Genomic DNA, 18685 nt, shown 5'->3' with positions numbered 1-18685 from the left:
TTATGGTTGATGACATGAAAGGCCTTTGATAAGTCTAAAAACAATCCACAATTTAATTCGAAAATAGTATAGGATTAACTTTTCATTTAAGTGCAATACAAAAAAATTACTTAATTTTGTGCTACCATACATTGCAGTATTTAACTGCTAATAATTATAATATTAAAGCACAACATACCAGTCTTCCCAAATGTCCCATAGAAGTTTGTTAGGACCCTTGCTGTTCATCTTATATACTAATGACATGGCAGCGAACTTAAACTCCTTTCAGAAAATGCAGTTATTTATAATGAAACACTCTATGAAAAAAGCTGCACAAATATACAGTCAGGTCTTGGTAAGATTTCAAACTGGAGCAGATAGTGGTAACACATTTTACATGTCCAGTAATACAGACTGTGTACTTGACACAACAAAGAAAAATAGTAACCTGTGACCACAATATCAGTAGGTCACAGTTGAAAACAAACAACTCATGCAAATACCTGGTTTTTAACAATTTTTGGAGTTAATAATTTTCTCTTAGTCACAAGTCTTCTGACTGGTTTGCTGCTGCTCATCACAAATTCCTTTCCTGTGCCATCCTTTTCATCTCAGAGTAGTAGTTGCAAACTATATCCTCAGTTATTTACTGGATATATTCCAAACTCTGTCTTCCTCTACATTTTTAATACCTACAGCTCCCTCTAGTACAATGGAGGTGTGGCATCTATAGGTCATATCAACCACAATAAACACCATCTTTGGACTCTTATTGCTCTGCCGAGCCTCTATGTTAGTTTTTAATTCTGTTCTATATCTCTAGATGTGTACACATTTATGACTAACTACGAAATATATCTCTATGTGGAATTTAATGGAGATGGTTATTGCATTCAACCGATAATCGTATCCCGTTCCCATACTGGTGACCCTGAAGTTTCTACATCTTCCACAACTTCCATGCCAGGTGTTGTAAATCAACAGGTTATGTGAACGATGCCATGGCTACCTCACCCAATGCTTTGTTTGAAGATTTGGAGGCCCAGCTAGACAACGAGGCCACTCCAATCCTTCGCCAGCAGCCGGCTCTCCACTAATTGTCAGTGATTCGTGATCTCCAACCACGTTAACCTCAAACTTTGTTGTTCTACAATGTTCAAGTGCTACACCATTAACTCAGACAATGGACTCAAGTTTTGTGTCACGGGACTGTGCTCGCGAAAATGTGAAATGAGAAGTGGATATTTTTCAGAACTGTGTAACTACCAATCGATCATGTAATGTTCAACATGATCTACATTCGCACATGTACTTTGACTGTCAATGGGCCATAACGTTGGTTACAGTCATGCCGTGTGCAACACTGCCCTTTTTTCAAAATGTACACGTTATCAACCGCTATCAACCTATTCCGGTTTTGCCTCACTTGCAAACTAACGATGGACATTTTCATGCACCAAATTCACCTCACTCACCCACCAGACCTGTTGCTCAGCTTTTTGACCATGTAGGCTCGAGCACATCTTACAGTGCTTCACCTTCCAGGAATGTTTCACTGCAACAATGTGATCTTCAGCAAGTTTCACAGTTAATTTATAGTCCTGATGTGCACAGAAAACTAACACTCTCACACTGTTGTCGCATGAATTACCAATGCCCCGCCCCCTACCCCCCTCCCCCTCCACACACACACACACACATATGCACGGGTGGCCCCAGTTCCGACTGTTCAGCCACTCGCCTGTCTCACAGTTCTGCCTGAGTCTGCTGCGCCAGCCTTCCACATAATTTCCGAGGTGGACAATTTCACATCTGTACCTCTAACCTCCCATTCAGTTTACGGTATCACCACACGTGTTGTGCAACCGGTTGTTCCCATAGTACAGACTGTGCCAACAGCGTCGTGTTTTTGTGGCACGTCAAGGACAATGGAACCCGCCATTGCTACGGACGTGCTAGCCTTCCAAGATACAGCAAAGCTGCTTTCGACCCCCCCCTCCACCCCCCCCACCCACCCCTGACTGTCTGCTGAAGCTGTCCCCTTTACATGAGGACAACCCCATATCATGGTTTGCACTTGTGGAGCATCTGTTCAAGTTACATCATGTGTCCGATGTTAACTCTAAATTCCTATGTCTCGTCACACACCTCCATGATCACTCGTACTTAATTTGTGATCTACTCCTCTCACCACCATCCCCACCAAAGTATGAGTTCACAAAGAAAACAATATTGGTCCAATTCACCTGTTCACCACAAGAATTAATCATCGAGATCCTGTACAAGGAGCACTCGGGGGACTAAAATCTATCACAGCTCTAGCACCACCTTTGATTATTTGTGAGTGAACATACGATGCCGGACGTTACTCTGTGGGTGGTATGGTCCGCCAAGTTACCTACTGACCTGCAGATCGCCTTGCTACCACACTCCTTCAAGTCAATCGCCTCTTGTCTTTGCATCACAGATCAGCTGTATGCACTGCTACGACAAGACCAACCAACACACCACTCACCACTGGTTGGCACAACTGCTCTGGTTTACTGGCCATCTGTGGGCAGAGGCAGAGCTCGCTCCACCTCCATGCCATCTACACTGCCTGGCAGTATCCTCTTGCTCTCTCCTCTGTCTGAGCACTCAAGAATCGCCCATGCACCATATGTGCCAATATACGTCCCAAAACAAATCAATGAGGACAAGCCTCCTCCACTGCCGCAGTCTCCACCATCACCACATCCGGCTCATCCATATTGTCTGTACCACAAGATTTTCAGCTATGATGCCAAGAAGTGTCGATTACCTTGCCAGTACCCAAACGCCGACCACAGGATCTGGAATGCACCGAGTCCTGCAGGGAATCTCACAGGCATCCTCACACATTGCACTCCATCTACTCATCCACCTGACCAAGCGGTCATTTATTCAAGGACCAACATTTCTTCACGGCTAATCTTCCTAGTTGACACAAGCACTGGCGTGTCTATCATACCAACATCATTGGTTCCTCCAGCCTTTTCACTGACGAGGTCACTTCTACGAGCTGTCAATACATCAACGTTACAAACCTCAGGCTCTGTCAAAGTTACGGTGCACCTATCTACTTTTCTGTGTTTTCCATGGACTTTCTACATTGTTGACATAAATGAACCAATTCTCGGTATGGATTTTTTGTCACATTACAAACTCTTTCTGAATGTGGTTCAGAGTTCAGTGCTACACCATCCCACTAACACTCAGATACTGTGCTCCTGCACTTATGTTCCACGTTCTGCTTCTCTTGCGACATGCGAGTTAGTATGCGAGTGCTCCACCCTCGGAGGCAACATTGTGACCTGCGTCACTAACCTACTGTCAGACTACAACTTGGTGGCACAACTCCACTGGGAAAATGATGAGCCAAAACAATGAATATCACACACTTACAACATGCTTCTCGCAGCTCGTACCTCTCTGCTGAAACTGCAGTCCACAGTGCTGCCACATAATTGTGTTTCTCCAGCAGACACCAGCTCAGACACTCAGCAGGTTAGTCCAAAAACATTAACTGCATGTGATGATTCATGTCCAGTAGACTCCATGCCCCCAACAAGCTCACCATGTTCACTGCCATGTGTTTCAAACAGTGCTACTAATGACAGTCACATGTGCAATATGACAACGCCCACAGTGAAGGCAGCTGCTCCACGTGTTGGTAAACATTCCCCCTCTCTCGCGCACCAGCCACCTGACTTGGCTGCCATCGCTGTTCCCCACATGATGCCACTGCCTCTCTCACCTGCACCGGTTACCCAAGGCAAGGCTGACAACAGACAGTCGCTGAGCGTCCTGACCCTCTCGGCACTGCGCGCGCAGCTGACCTCTCCAAACAAGCACACGCTGCGCTCACGTAATAGGCATGTGATTTCATGCTGCCTTTTCCCACTCGTGCTAATGGTTACACCTCGTTGCGCCCCACTCGTCCAAAAACTTCATGTCAAGATGTTGCTCAGTCTCGTGTGCAGTTCTCAGTTTCTTCCATCACTGACGGAACAGCACACAAGATAGTTACCACTGCTGGCCCTCCCATTACACACAAGGTTAGACACCTCAACCCCATTAAGTTATGCACAGCCCAGCAGCAAATTAACGAACTTTTGGAGGCAGGTATCCTGCAACCGTTGGGCAGCAAATGGTCTTCACCGATTCACCTCGTCACCAAGCAAGACGGTTCTTTCTGAATGTGCAGTGACTACAGATGCTTAATCGCTCATACTGTCATGGACAACTACCCAGTGCCAAACATAAACAATTTTACTCATATGTTATCGGGTGCCACAATCTTCAGTGTTATTGACTGTTTGACTGTAAACGTGCCTATCACCAGATTCCTGTAGCACCTGAAGACATTCCATCACGCTGCTCAGTTTGTTCCAGTACAACTTCATGCCGTTCAGCCTGAAAAATGCGGCACCAACATGGCAACGTTTCATCGACTCAATCTTATGACAGTTCACGTTTTGCTTTGCATATCTGGATGACATACTCATTTTCAGCAACTCGGCTGAGGGACATGAAAATCATTTATCCAAGATCCTCCAGACCCTGAACTCCAATGGCATTGAGGGCAACAAGGACAAATTCCAATTGAGCCAGTCTTCTGTCACATTTTTGGGTTACACTGTCTCCACAGATGGAATACAGCCTCCCCAGTCCCACGTGCAGGCCATAACATCACTGCTGCCTCTGGATACTTACAAAAAACTCTGACATTTCTTGGGTACAATAAATTACTACCGTCAGCATCTGCCTTCTGCCACCACTGTGCAGGCCCCGCTGACAGACTTGCTGTCGGGCAAACACTTCAGGCCTTAAACCAGTTCCCTGGACTGAACCTATGCTGGAGGCCTTCAAGGCTCTAAAAACTTCCTTAGCTCACGCCATGACACTCGCCCATCCTGACCCGTCGGCCGAGTTGTTCATCACTATGGACGCCAGCAACATCGCGGTGTGGCAGTACTATAGCAATGCAAAGGCGACATGGTTCCTCCCCTTCATTTCTTCTCTAAAAAATTGTCTACAGCTCAGAAGAAATATTCCTTTTTTGATAGGGAGCTTCTAGCAGTCTGTGAAGCCATCAAACACTTTTGCCCCGACGTCAAGGGTCCTTCTTTCTTCATCCTTACTGATCACAAACCACTAGTGGATGCTTTCTGTAACCCTTCTGAGGGCCCACCCCCTCGGCATTTCTGCCACTTTGATTTAGTCTCTCAATCTACAACAGACATTCTCTACATCAAAGGCACAGGAAACATCCCCGCTGATTTTTTCTCGCGGATCTATACTGTCTCATACATCATTGATTTATCCAACCTGGCCATGCTCCAGACCTCTGACAAGGAATCTCAAGCTCTCCTCACAGATCCTCAAAAATCTCTTGTGTTTACCAAAGCCAAGTTCCCCGTCATTTTGGACGAGGTGTGGTGTGATTCTTCCACTGGCACCCTGCGGCCATTGCTCTGCCCACATTGTGCCAGCAAACCTTTGATGACTTGCATAACCTCACTCATCCTGGCATCCGCACCAACACATGGCTCATATCTGAGCGTTTCATATGGAAAAATGTTTAACAGGACTGTCAGACTTGGGCAAGCAGCTGCGTTTCTTGTCAACACAACAAATATAGCCGCCACATCTCCCCTCCACTAGGCAAGTTTGACATTCCGCAAGGAAGATTTCATCATGTACATATCGACTTTATCAGTCCAGAGGGCCACAGATACATTCTCTCCACAATCGAGTGCGTGTCTCACTGGGTGCAAGCTTTTCCTTTACCCAACATCACCACCAAAACCGTGGCCAACAGCCTTCCACCCACAAAGCAATGCCTTAGTTGAATGGTGGCACCGCACCCTCAAAACTGTCCTCAGGTACCATGACTGCCTCTGGTACGAGGTGCTTCCATGGGTGTTACTCCGTCTCCATTCAACCTTTAAACCAGACTTACAGGGGACCATCGCTGAATTCGTTTTTGGAGAGGACCCAGTCTTACCAGGGAAACTTTTCCTTCCTCAAGCACCTGAGGATTTTCTCCCCTTCCTAGATTTCATTAGTCACCTGCGCACTCACTTCAAACATCCACAGCTACACTTGCCTGTTAGCCATTCCCCACTGGACACTTACATGCCAATTGCACTCAACATTTTCTCCCACGTTATGCTCAGGGATGATTCCATTAGACAACCCTGCAAACACTCTACCTCAGCCCCTTTAAAGTACTCTCGTGGGGCAAGACAATGTTCGACATTATAGTTAAAGATCATCCTCAAACTGTTTCATTGCACAGGCTCAAACCTGCTTTCGTGGACTCCGATACCCGTCTCCTGCCTCAGTTGGACCCTTCTGACGACTTTTCTGCCATGGAGACTGAAAATACTTTGTCCCATCCCATGGTGCTGTTTTCTCCAACCCATGATTCGTAGTTGCCATTCGCAGGTTTTCCAGGCATGTCGCCATCTACCCCATATGCAGGTTTTGCCGTCACTTCACTGATTGCAAACATTCGCTCTCCCACATTCAATCTGTGCTGCAACATGTCACCACACCATATGGATGATGTGATGATTGTCACCTTCGATGACCATCTGCTCAAGCTCCTAACAGACACCATGGTCTCTCTCATCAAAGGGCAGTTAAATGTCAGTGTAGTGCATAGCCTGTCCCTCCTGCGCAAGTGCGACCCATCAGAAATTTATGTGTTCATCTCCTCGGGTGGCTCGATCTGCATGTGGGCTGGGCACGCCTGCACCACACTGCAGGCCATTCCACATGCCTGCTCTCGGGCCGGCCGATGCATCGTCTGCCCCCGCTGGTTGACACTACGAAGTGGACTTGCCACCAAGCACTCCGCCTCTGGACTCCATCTCGACTGAGATGGAAATCCTGGCATGCGCCTGCCATCTCGTATGACTACTACCGACGCCAAGGCCCACATGAACTCCACTCACAGGTGGTACTCCATACTGCCGGGGGTGGGGGTTGGGGATGAGGGGGAGGGGGGATGGGGGGAGGGGGGTCTGTGTGGCGTTGATAGGCCGTATCGACCATGATTAACACCATCTTTGGACTCTTATTGTTCTGCCAAGTCTCCATGTTAGTTTTTAGTTCTGTTCTGTATCTCAAGCTGTGTACACATTTATGACTAACTACAAAATATATCTGTAGGTGGAATTTAATGGGGATAGTTATTGCATTCGAGTAATAATTGTATCCTGTTCCCATAGAGGTTATTCTTTAATGTCTTAAGAAATGTCCTATCATCCTGTCCCTTCTTATCAGTGTCATTCTTTTCCTCAGCAATTCTATGGAGGATCTCTTCATCCCTAATCTAATCACTACACCTAATTGTCAGCATTATTTTGTTGCACACATCTCATATGTTTTGATTCTCTTCTCTTCAGGTTTACCAATAGAACATGTTTCACTAACTGTGCTCAAACATACATTCTCAGAAATTTTTTCCTCAAAGTAAGGCCTGTGCTTAATACTAGTAGAGTTCACTTGGCCAAGAATGCCCTTTTTTGTTATAGCTAGTCTGTTTTTTATGTCCTCCTTGTACCATACATCATGGGTTATTTTGCTTCCTAGGTAACAGAATTCTTTAACATCATCTACTTCATGATCACCAATTATGATATTAATCTGTTCTGATTTCTACTACTTCTCATTACATTAGTCTTTATACAGTTTACTCTCAATACACGTCTTTTACTCATTGGACCATTCAATTGAGAGATACCATGATCCTTGTTCGTTTCTGTGAGGATACCAATGTCATCAATGAATCTTATCATTGATATTCTTCCACCCCAAATTTCAATCCCACTCTTGAATCTTTCTTTTATTTTAATCACTGCTTCTTCATTGTATAGATTGAATGGTGGGGGAGAAAGACTACATGCCTGTCTTACACCCTTTTTAATCCAAGCAGTTGGTTCTTGGTCTTGCAGCCCTATTGTTCCCTCTTGGCTATTGTGCATATTCCATATAATTTGTCTTTCCCTATAGCTTACTCTTATTTTTCTCAGAATTTCGAATACCCTGTACCACTTGACATTGTCAAATGTTTTTCTAAGTCAACAAATACAGTGAATGTGTCTTGTTTTTCTTTAGTCTTGTGTCCATTATCAGCTGCAATGTCAGCATAGCCTCTCTAGTGTCTTTACCTTTCTTAAGGCCAAACTTATCATAATCTAACTTATCCTCAAGTTTCTTCCTCCATTCTTCTGTATATTATTCTTGTCAGCAACTTGGATACATGAGTTGTTAAGCTGGCTGTGCACTAATTCTTGCAGTCTTTGGAATTGTGTGGATGATATTTTCAGATGGTACAACACCAGACTCATACATTCTACACACCAATGTGAACAGTCATTTTGTTGCCACTTCCCTCAAAAGTTTAGAAATCCTGATGGAATATTATGTACCACTTGTGCCCTTTTAATCCACTGGACCCTCTATCTCTTCTATATGGACTCCTGTTTCTTCATCTATCACATCATCAGACAACTCCTCTCACTCACAGAGGTCTTCAGTGCACTCTTTCGACCCATCCACTCTCTGCTCTGCATTTAACAGTGGAATTCCCCTTGCAGTCTTAATGTTACCACCCTTGCTTTCATTTTCATCATATGCTGCTTTGACTTTTCTGTACGCTATGGCAGCCATTCTGACAATCATCTCCTTTTTTATTTCTTCACATCTTTCATTCAGTCATTTCATCTTAGCTTCCCTGCACTTCCTATTTATTTCATTCCTAAGTGACTTGTATTTATGTATTCTGAATTTCCCTGAACACTTTTGTACTTCCTTCTTTTACTGATGTTGTTGCTGTTATGGTCTTCAGTCCAAAGAGTGGTTTGATGCAGCTCTCCATGCTACTCTATCCTGTGCCACTTTCTTCACCTCCTAGTAACTACTGCAACTTACATCCTTCTGAATCTGCTTAGTATATTTATCTCTTGGTCTCCCTCTATGAGTTTTACCCTCCACACTTCCCTCCAATACTAAATTAGTGATCCCTTGATATCTCAGAACATGGCCTACCAACTGGTTTTCTAGTGAAGTTGTGCCACAAATTCCTTTTCTCCCCAGTTCTGGTCAGTACCTACTTAGTAATTAGTTATGTGATCCACCCATCTTACTTTCAGCATCCTTTTGTTGCACCACATTTCAAAAGCTTTTATTCTCTTATTGTCTTAACTGTTTATTGTCCATATTTCATTTCCATACATGGCTACACTCCATAGAAATACTTTCAGAAAAGACATGTTTGATGCTTCATCGATAAAATGCAGAATTTCTTCAGTTACCCATGATTTTTCGAAGTTACCTTCCTTGTAGGGGTAATAAATATGATTAATGGTGTGCTTTTAGGTATTTACTCAAATACTGTTTCCATTTTTATGCACACCAAGAAAACCTGAGAGATCAAGATGCCTGATGATCACATAGGTTCAATCACAGACAAAGCAGCTGTCAGAGTATATGTGTTTTCCAATAAAATGTCTTTTATTTCCTCTTCTCTGATTAAAATCACAGAAATATTTGACAGTTTATGTTCCTGATATATTTCTCAGCAGTTTATATACATATTTTTTTAAAAAACCTTCAGCTTTTATTTTGTCTAGGCTATGGTTTGCATGGCAGTGGTAGATGCACTTCCAATAATGATGGATACAACAATAACAGAAACAACATGAATCAAAACAACATGAATGGCATGAGGCAGAAGCCACGGAATCGTAATCGAAGATCTGGCCAGCAGTCTGAAGCAGCAAATGTTGATTTGGAAGATATTGAACCTGTAAGTATGACTTTATTACTTGATACACCTCTTCATCCTCTTGGGCATTTCGTCCAGTACAAAGTTCAAAACAGATATACTATAGTATTATACAGGAGGATTATCAGATGTTCGAGTGTGGTGAAAAAATATCAAGAAATTTAAACATCAAAAGACAAAAATGAAACAATGGAATATACAGGATGGGTTGTAACAATATTATGAAAAAGAAAGTTGCTACTCACCATATAGCAGGGATGCTGAGTTGCAGATAGGCCTGAGACTACAGTCATGTACGTGAGTTGTGTTTGTGCATGCATGTGTGTGTGTGTGTGTGTGTGTGTGTGTGTGTGTGTGTGTGTCTACACCTATTCCTGACAAAGGCCTTAACGTCCAACAGCTATATATGTGACAGTCTTTTTGTTGTGACTAAACAGCAAAAGAGGAGGATACCCCAATTGCCAACCACAGAGTTGGCAGTTCATTTTGGACGAGGCTCACATTTGCAATATGGCAGCTAAATGCTGCATAGTTGACACCATATGAAGAATAATCTACTTGGTGTGGAAGGCTACAATGTTAGTGAGAGTATATATGAATGTAAAAATGGCGAGGGGGGTGGGGGGAATGGCAGAAGCGGTTCACTGTCACTTCTGGTGAAATTCCTGTGGTAGCTGGGTTGGAGAGTAAATGAGTAGAAGTTCTGTATTTTCCAATGTATTACATTTAAAAATATGACTGAGGCGTGGTTAGAACTGAAAACTGACCGAGTTTGTGTTGTGACTATTGGATGGCACTACAAGTGCAGTGCCTTGGAGAACTTGTGACAAAACAACAAAAAAGACTTCTTGTGTGTTTGAATATCAGTATGTGAGATTTTTATCTGTTACAACAGAGCAGCATGCATTCTAAAGGAATTTTGGAAAAGAACTTTGAAGTAAACAGAACATTGTGTTGTTTATTTATGTTAGAGATTGAAAACACTTGGAGTCAAGATCGTACATTAACTCATTTTTATTTGGATTTATTATTAATTTAGGCTATCAATTTGGCCATCTTCAGATCTAATACATAAAACAGATTTTTTCTCATGTCAGCAGCATACAATGGCTTACAGAACCGCACATACACTCCTGGAAATTGAAATAAGAACACCGTGAATTCATTGTCCCAGGAAGGGGAAACTTTATTGACACATTCCTGGGGTCAGATACATCACATGATCACACTGACAGAACCGCAGGCACATAGATAAAGGCAACAGAGCATGCACAATGTCGGCACTAGTACAGTGTATATCCACCTTTCGCAGCAATGCAGGCTGCTATTCTCCCATGGAGACGATCGTAGAGATGCTGGATGTAGTCCTGTGGAACGGCTTGCCATGCCATTTCCACCTGGCGCCTCAGTTGGACCAGCGTTCGTGCTGGACGTGCAGACTGCGTGAGACGACGCTTCATCCAGTCCCAAACATGCTCAATGGGGGACAGATCCGGAGATCTTGCTGGCCAGGGTAGTTGACTTACACCTTCTAGAGCACGTTGGGTGGCACGTGGTACATGCGGACGTGCATTGTCCTGTTGGAACAGCAAGTTCCCTTGCCGGTCTAGGAATGGTAGAACGATGGGTTCGATGACGGTTTGGATGTACCGTGCACTATTCAGTGTCCCCTCGACGATCACCAGTGGTTTACGGCCAGTGTAGGAGATCGCTCCCCACACCATGATGCCGGGTGTTGGCCCTGTGTGCCTCGGTCGTATGCAGTCCTGATTGTGGCGCTCACCTGCACGGCGCCAAACACGCATACGACCATCATTGGCACCAAGGCAGAAGCGACTCTCATCGCTGAAGACGACACATCTCCATTCGTCCCTCCATTCACGCCTGTCGCGACACCAGTGGAGGCGGGCTGCACGATGTTGGGGCGTGAGCGGAAGACGGCCTAACGGTGTGCGGGACCGTAGCCCAGCTTCATGGAGACTGTTGCGAATGGTCCTCGCCGATACCCCAGGAGCAACAGTGTCCCTAATTTGCTGGGAAGTGGCGGTGCGGTCCCCTACGGCACTGCATAGGATCCTACGGTCTTGGCGTGCATCCGTGCGTCGCTGTGGTCCGGTCCCAGGTCGACGGGCACGTGCACCTTCCGCCGACCACTGGCGACAACATCGATGTACTGTGGAGACCTCACGCCCCACGTGTTGAGCAATTCTGCGGTACGTCCACCCGGCCTCCCGCATGCCCACTATACGCCCTCGCTCAAAGTCCGTCAACTGCACATACGGTTCACGTCCACGCTGTCGCGGCATGCTACCAGTGTTAAAGACTGCGATGGAGCTCCGTATGCCACGGCAAACTGGCTGACACTGACGGCGGCGGTGCACAAATGCTGCGCAGCTAGCGCCATTCGACGGCCAACACCGCGGTTCCTGGTGTGTCCACTGTGCCGTGCGTGTGATCATTGCTTGTACAGCCCTCTCGCAGTGTCCGGAGCAAGTATGGTAGGTCTGACACACCGGTGTCAATGTGTTCTTTTTTCCATTTCCAGGAGTGTAATATTGTAGCAGAATTCATGAGTATATACAAAATTAGTTACAGAATACACAACATAAAGAATTCTTGATTATTGTCAGTGCCATTACAACTTCACACAACATTAAAATCTTTCCTAAAATGACAACATCCATTCATAACATAATTAAAAACAGCTTTTCATTGCTAGTGGCCAGTGTAATTGAACAATGTCATAAAACTGAAAATATACATTAATATAGAGAAGAGGCCACAATTCTCATCAACAGATGAGTATACTATGAATACACTGAACATTGTGTTTCTTGTACTTTGTAATGGACTTCATCCGCCATACTACTCACATGTGTCATGTCACAGCATCTGATGATCTCTGCCATGTAATGATGTAAATACTGATTGCATCAATTGGCAAGTTGTAACAGAATAACACCTTTGGTAAGATATCTTTTACATTTAGTCATTTTAGTGGATAGTTCTTTATGCAAATAATGTTTTATTTTCACTGCCTCTTCTCTACATTAATATATATTTTCAGTCTTAAGAGCATTGTTCAATTACATTGGCCACAAATGATGAAAAGTTGTTTTTAATAATGTAATGTATGTACGTTGTCCTTCTGAGAAAGATATTAATGAAGCTGTAATGTCACCAATACTAATTAAGAATGTTTAATGTAAGTACTCTGTAATTTATTTGCATATGTATTCTTGAAACCTGCTGCAACATTATATGCAGTTCTGTAAGCGGTTGTATGTTGCCAACAAGAGAAAAAACCTATTTTATACCTTAGTTCTGAATATGGCTGTTTGTTAGCCAAATTACTGATCAGTCAAAATAAAGGAGATCTCATGTGTGATCTTGACTTCAAGTGTTTTCAGTGCCTAACATACTTACCTACTTACTTACTCACTGGTCGAGAGTCCATTGCCGCAGAAACATATTTTCACCATCTGTCCCTGTCTTGGGCTATTTCCTTCCATTCACCTTCAATACCTAGGCTCCTCAAATCAGCCTTCACATTGTCCTCCCATCTATGCCTTGGTCTCCCCACAGGACGTTTTCCTTCTAAGTGCCCTACCAGTACTCTGCGCGCTGCCCTGCCCTCATCCATTCGAGCTATGTGACCCGCCCATCGCAGCCTACATGATTTAATAATACTGATTATGTCAGGGCTTGAATAGAGTTCTTGAACCTCTTGGTTATGCAGTTTTTGCCACTCTCCGCTAATGTCATCCCTTTTTGCTCCAAAAATTTTCCGCAAAATTTTGTTTTCAAATACTCGAAATGGCTTTTCATTTTGCACAGTGAGAGACCAAGTCTCACACCCATACAGCATAAGTGGTAGAATACTAGTTTTGTATATTCTAATCTTTAAATTCCTAGACAATATCTGTGATGAAAGTAATCTATTCAGTGAGAAGTAGCACGCATTTCCCACCCGTAATCTCTTCTTCAGTTCGGATTCAATCTCATTTCTCGAAGTGATGTCCATGCATAGATACTTAAATGTGTTCACTTTTTCAAACTGCATGTCTCCAACTCTTAACATTTCCTGGTCTACTGCTGTTGGCATTCTGTTAGTAACCAGGTATTTAGTTTTGTCTTCACTTACCCTTAGACCTACATCTTCACTAGCCTTGATTAACGCATTCACATTTGCTGTTACAGATTCTTTCCTATGACTAATGATGTTTAGATCATCTGCATACCCTAATATCTTAATATTTCCATTTAACTCCACACCCTCTGAATTATCTGCTGCCATTCGTACAATATATTCTAGGACTAAATTAAAAAGCAGCGGAGACAGGGCATCTCCCTGCTTAAGACCGTTCTTTATTACAAATTATTCTGACTCCAATTTCCCCACGAGTACTCTACCTTTTGTGTTTTTCAAACTCACTTCTATAAGTCTAACATACTTCTTTAGTATTCCAAGTTCCAAAAGAATTCTGTACAATTTTGATTGAAATACTGAATCATATGCTTTTGTAAAATCTATGAAAAGATTATGAACTGGTTTATTGTATTCCCATTTCTTTTCCAAAATTTGATGCAGAGTGAATATTTGGTCTATAGTTGCTCTGTTCCTCTGAAAGCCGGCTTGGTAATCCCCCACAATTTCATCTGCATATGGTGTAAGTCTGCTTAGTAGAATATTCGAGAAAATTTGGGATCATACTGGTAATAGCGATATCCCTCTATAATTACTACAATCCATTTCGTCACCTTTCTTAAAAATTGGGATCAGAATCGACTCCTGCCACTCTTCAGGTATCATCTCTGAGTTCCACACTTTAGTTATCACTTTGTGAACTACTTCCACCAATTTCTGTCCCCCATTTTTAACTAATTCTGCAGTTATGCAATCTGATCCTGGTGCTTTATGGTTTTTCAATTTGTTGATTGTACCTCTTACTTCCTTTAACATTGGCTCAGGTATCTGGGGTTCTGCTGTATGTATTTCGTACGCCTGCTCATTTCCTGCTTCCTGGTGCACATTTAATAGGTGGCCAAAATACGCCCTCCATTTACTTAATATAGCACTGGGGTCTGTCAGTATTCCCCCAGCATCCCCTCGAAGTGCATTTGTCCTAGCCTTGAAGTCCATCCTATACCAATTTATGTCTAGGTAAAGTTCCCTAATGTTTTTTGTTTTACTGTTTGTTTCCATTTTTGTAATTTGATTGTTCAAATAATCCCTCTTCTTTGCTTGTAGCCTATGGCCAACTTCCCTTCTCAAGTTCAAGAACTCCTCTCATTTTCTGTCTCCCTTTCTATCCCAATCTAATTGTGCTTTTCTTCTTTCCACTACCAATTTCTTGCATTCCTTATCAAACCATGGTTTCCTCCTGTTCTTCTTAATTGTACCTATTGTGGCCTTCACTGCCTTTTTGATATTATTCCTCACAGTGATCCACTGTTTATTTACATCCGCATCTTGATCTTCGTGTGTCCTGAGAGCATCAAACCTATTTGAAATTTCTATCATGTACCTTCTTCTACAGCTTTCATCATTTAGCTTGTCAGTGTCGAACCTAACAAGTTCTGCACTGTGACACCTTGATGTTGCTGTAGATAGCCGTTGGTGAACTTTGGCAACTACAAGAAAATGATCAGAATCGCAGTCTGCTCCCCTGAAAGTCCTAACATTTTCTATACTAGTGTGCCATCTCCGATCTACAAGAACATGATCAATTTGGTTTCAGGTGTGTCCATCCAGAGAGACCCAGGTTGCTTTATGAATGTCCTTCCTATTGAAATATGTGCTCTGAACAATCATGTCTTTTGAAACAGCAAAATTAACCACCCTTGTGCCATTATCATTTGAAATATTATGCAAACTTTCTTTTCCAATTGTAGGCCAGAATGCTTCCTCCTTCCCTATCTTTGCATTAAAATCACCTATGATTAATTTTGTATCGTATGAGGAGAACTCATCCCATAGTTGATCTAGTTCTTCATAAAAGCCGTCTTTAACAACCTCTTCAGTGTCTTCAGTTGGTGTGTGTACATTAATTACTGCTAGTCTATTCCACCTGCCGGACAACACTATAACTGATAGTCGGTCACTAATGAACCTTATATCTCTGATTGCATGAAGCACTTTTCCCTGTACTGTGAAACCTGTTCCAAAACTGTGAGCTTCCGAACCTCCATAGAAAAATGTATAGTTACCCCTCTTTATGCTACCCTCCCCATGCCACCGAGTTTCTTGAATAGCTGTAATGTCTACATTGTATCTATCTAATTCGTCTAATAATGTCTGGAATGTTCCTGGCCTGTTCAAACTTGTAACGTTCCATGTTCCCAACCTGAAAGTTCCTTTCGGCCTGAATCTCTTCGAAGTAGGTTCCGCCCGGAGATCCGAATGGGAACCTAGTTTACCTCCGGAATATTTTACTTCAAAGGGACCCATGCCCATTAATGTTGCTGATTCTTGATGAGTAGATTTGGTAGTAGGAGAAGTGCCTAACATAAAGAAAAAAATTACTACATATCGTGTGTCTCCTTATTAACAACATCAATACACTTGCGAGCATTCTGTGTTGGTATTGACAATTTAAGGACACTGGTTGCCTCTATAAACTTAAAAGTACAAACTGATCAAGAGTGCCAAGTGCAACCATGAAGAAGGTGAGGGAAAGTTTCATACACAGTCCAAAAAAAGTCAACTGTTCATGCAAGCCACATGCTTGGATTACCACAGCACACTCTGTGGAAGATCTTACAATGGCACTTATATTTAAAATCATACTGCTTGGAACTCATGCGACAATTAAAAATGGAATATTATGGCCAGCACCTTTGTCTTTGAATCACAATGCTGGAAGCACTTGAGGATGAACATTTCACCTCCAAGCTGATATTCAGCAAAGGAAGTAACATTTCATTTATCTGTAAAGGTTAATTACAACAATGTGAAAGTATGGGCCACTTAGAACCTTCATGAAATTGTGGTGCATGAACAAGATTTGTCAAAGGCTACTGTTTTCTATGCTGTGTCACAGGTGAGGCTGCATGGACCAACTTTCTTCTGTCAGAATACTATGATGGGCACCTCTTACCTTGATATGTTGCAGTTCTGTTGTTTCCAACAACTGACTGCTGATGATGAGAATTGCATATTTCAATACAGTAGGGCACTGCCTCACTAGAGCATCAATTTTTGTCTCTACCTAAATGATGAACACGTGCATCACTGTTTTTGGTGTAGTGGTAGAGATGATGTGACTCTGTTCTCTTGGCCACACAGGTCACCTAACATGATACCTTGTGACTTTGTCCTTTGGGGGTACATTGAAGACCATGATTATCTATCACCACTGTGAAGAACACTAGAACAGTTCAGAGAATGTATCTGCTGCTGCTTTGACCACTGACAGGATGTTGTTACATGAGGTATGGAACTAACTTGACTACTGTTTGGATGTGTGTTGTGTGACATTTGTAGAGTGCAAAATATGAACTTGGTGGATTTACAGCTCTGTCTGTGCATCAGTCATATTTGTACATGTTTGGAAATATAGAGCTCTGAAAATGAATTAATCATTTTAGTAGCCTGTATTTGGGCAAACAATCATGCTGTCAACATTACTTGCACTGATCAGTTGACCAACTGGGGACAAATGTATAATATTTACATCTTACTCCCACCCATACAATTCTCTACTCTCTATTTATTTCATTATTGTTTAATAATACAGTGGTGTAGCTCATATTATGTAAGTTTATTTTCTTGTTGTTTAAATAAACTAAGATTAAGCTATGATTTTAATCGTACATGACTCATTTTGGCAACATAAATGAAGTTATCCTATTCATGTGTACAAAGTGTGCTGCATGCCCACTCATGTTATGAAAAATGGTGCACCTGCTCAAGGGTTAATAAAAGACATTTAAGGTCCCATGCACTGGGACATTAGGTCCTTTGACTTCTACAACTTTACAGGCTCCATGCCATTGGCTATCTAATTTTTTCAAATGTCTTTGATGTTCACTTTTGTCATCCAATAATACCTTGTCCTCTGGTTTAACGTGTTTGGGATTCTGTGTTTTGTCATACTGTTCTTTGCTCTTTACTATACGTCATAAATTATTTTCTCTGGCTCTTTGATGTAAACAGTGCATTGGTTGTTTCATCTCTGTAACATAATCATCACAACTGTTTAAGACTTCTGCAGGATCTATTTGAAAACTGCTGGGAACATTGCATTGTCTCCCAAATAATAATTCATTGGGAGTAAATCCTGTCAAACAATGAGTAGTTATGTTGTATATGAATACAGCATATAGGATCCAGGTATCCCAATCTCCTGTGCATGATTTACATAATGTCACAGTGATATCTTTCAAGTGATCCAGTCATCTGAGGAGAGTATGCTGTATTCTGAATTTTATCAACATGCAATAATTTGAATACATGTTGTGTCTGTTCTTTCAGACATGCGGGTGCGGGGGCTCATATTGGTGTGGTTCCTGTTGATTATCTCAGTAGGTGGGACTATACCAGGCACGGCCTACATCTCAACAGGAAAGGGAAGGGGAAACTGGCTGGGGTAATAGCAGGAAATTTAAGGGGGGGAGGCACTGCCATGAATGGTAAAATACCAGTGGTTACAGGTGTTGGAGCAGCACCTTTTTTAGGATAGGTAAGACAGAAAGATGACAAGTTCTACGAGAGGTCAGGATTGAAACAAATCTTCAGTTTAGGAAAGAAATTAAACAGCACAATTCTAGCACATTTGATCACCAATCACAGCTATCAATTATAAATTTTCACCAATCACCAGAAATTTTATCTCCACCAAGTTGTATCTCAGTCCTAGGTAATTGCATTGATGAATTAAA

General features: G+C 42.6%; 1 protein-coding gene across 1 annotated transcript in view; it reads left to right on the top strand.

Annotated features, from left to right (window-relative positions):
- The window catches only part of LOC126419107 (odorant-binding protein 59a), a 163530-nt gene that overhangs the window by 49959 nt on the left and 94886 nt on the right, over window positions 1-18685 (top strand). Inside the window, exon 3 of the mRNA XM_050086206.1 lies at window positions 9648-9823. Within this exon, the coding sequence (XP_049942163.1) occupies window positions 9648-9823 (176 nt within the window). The remainder of the gene's footprint in view (window positions 1-9647; window positions 9824-18685) is intronic.

The sequence above is a fragment of the Schistocerca serialis genome, chromosome 9, assembly GCF_023864345.2.
Source record: "Schistocerca serialis cubense isolate TAMUIC-IGC-003099 chromosome 9, iqSchSeri2.2, whole genome shotgun sequence".
Taxonomy (NCBI): domain Eukaryota; kingdom Metazoa; phylum Arthropoda; class Insecta; order Orthoptera; family Acrididae; genus Schistocerca; species Schistocerca serialis.
The sequence above is the reverse complement of the archived record's forward strand: the minus strand, read 5'-3'. Positions and strand labels throughout refer to the sequence as shown.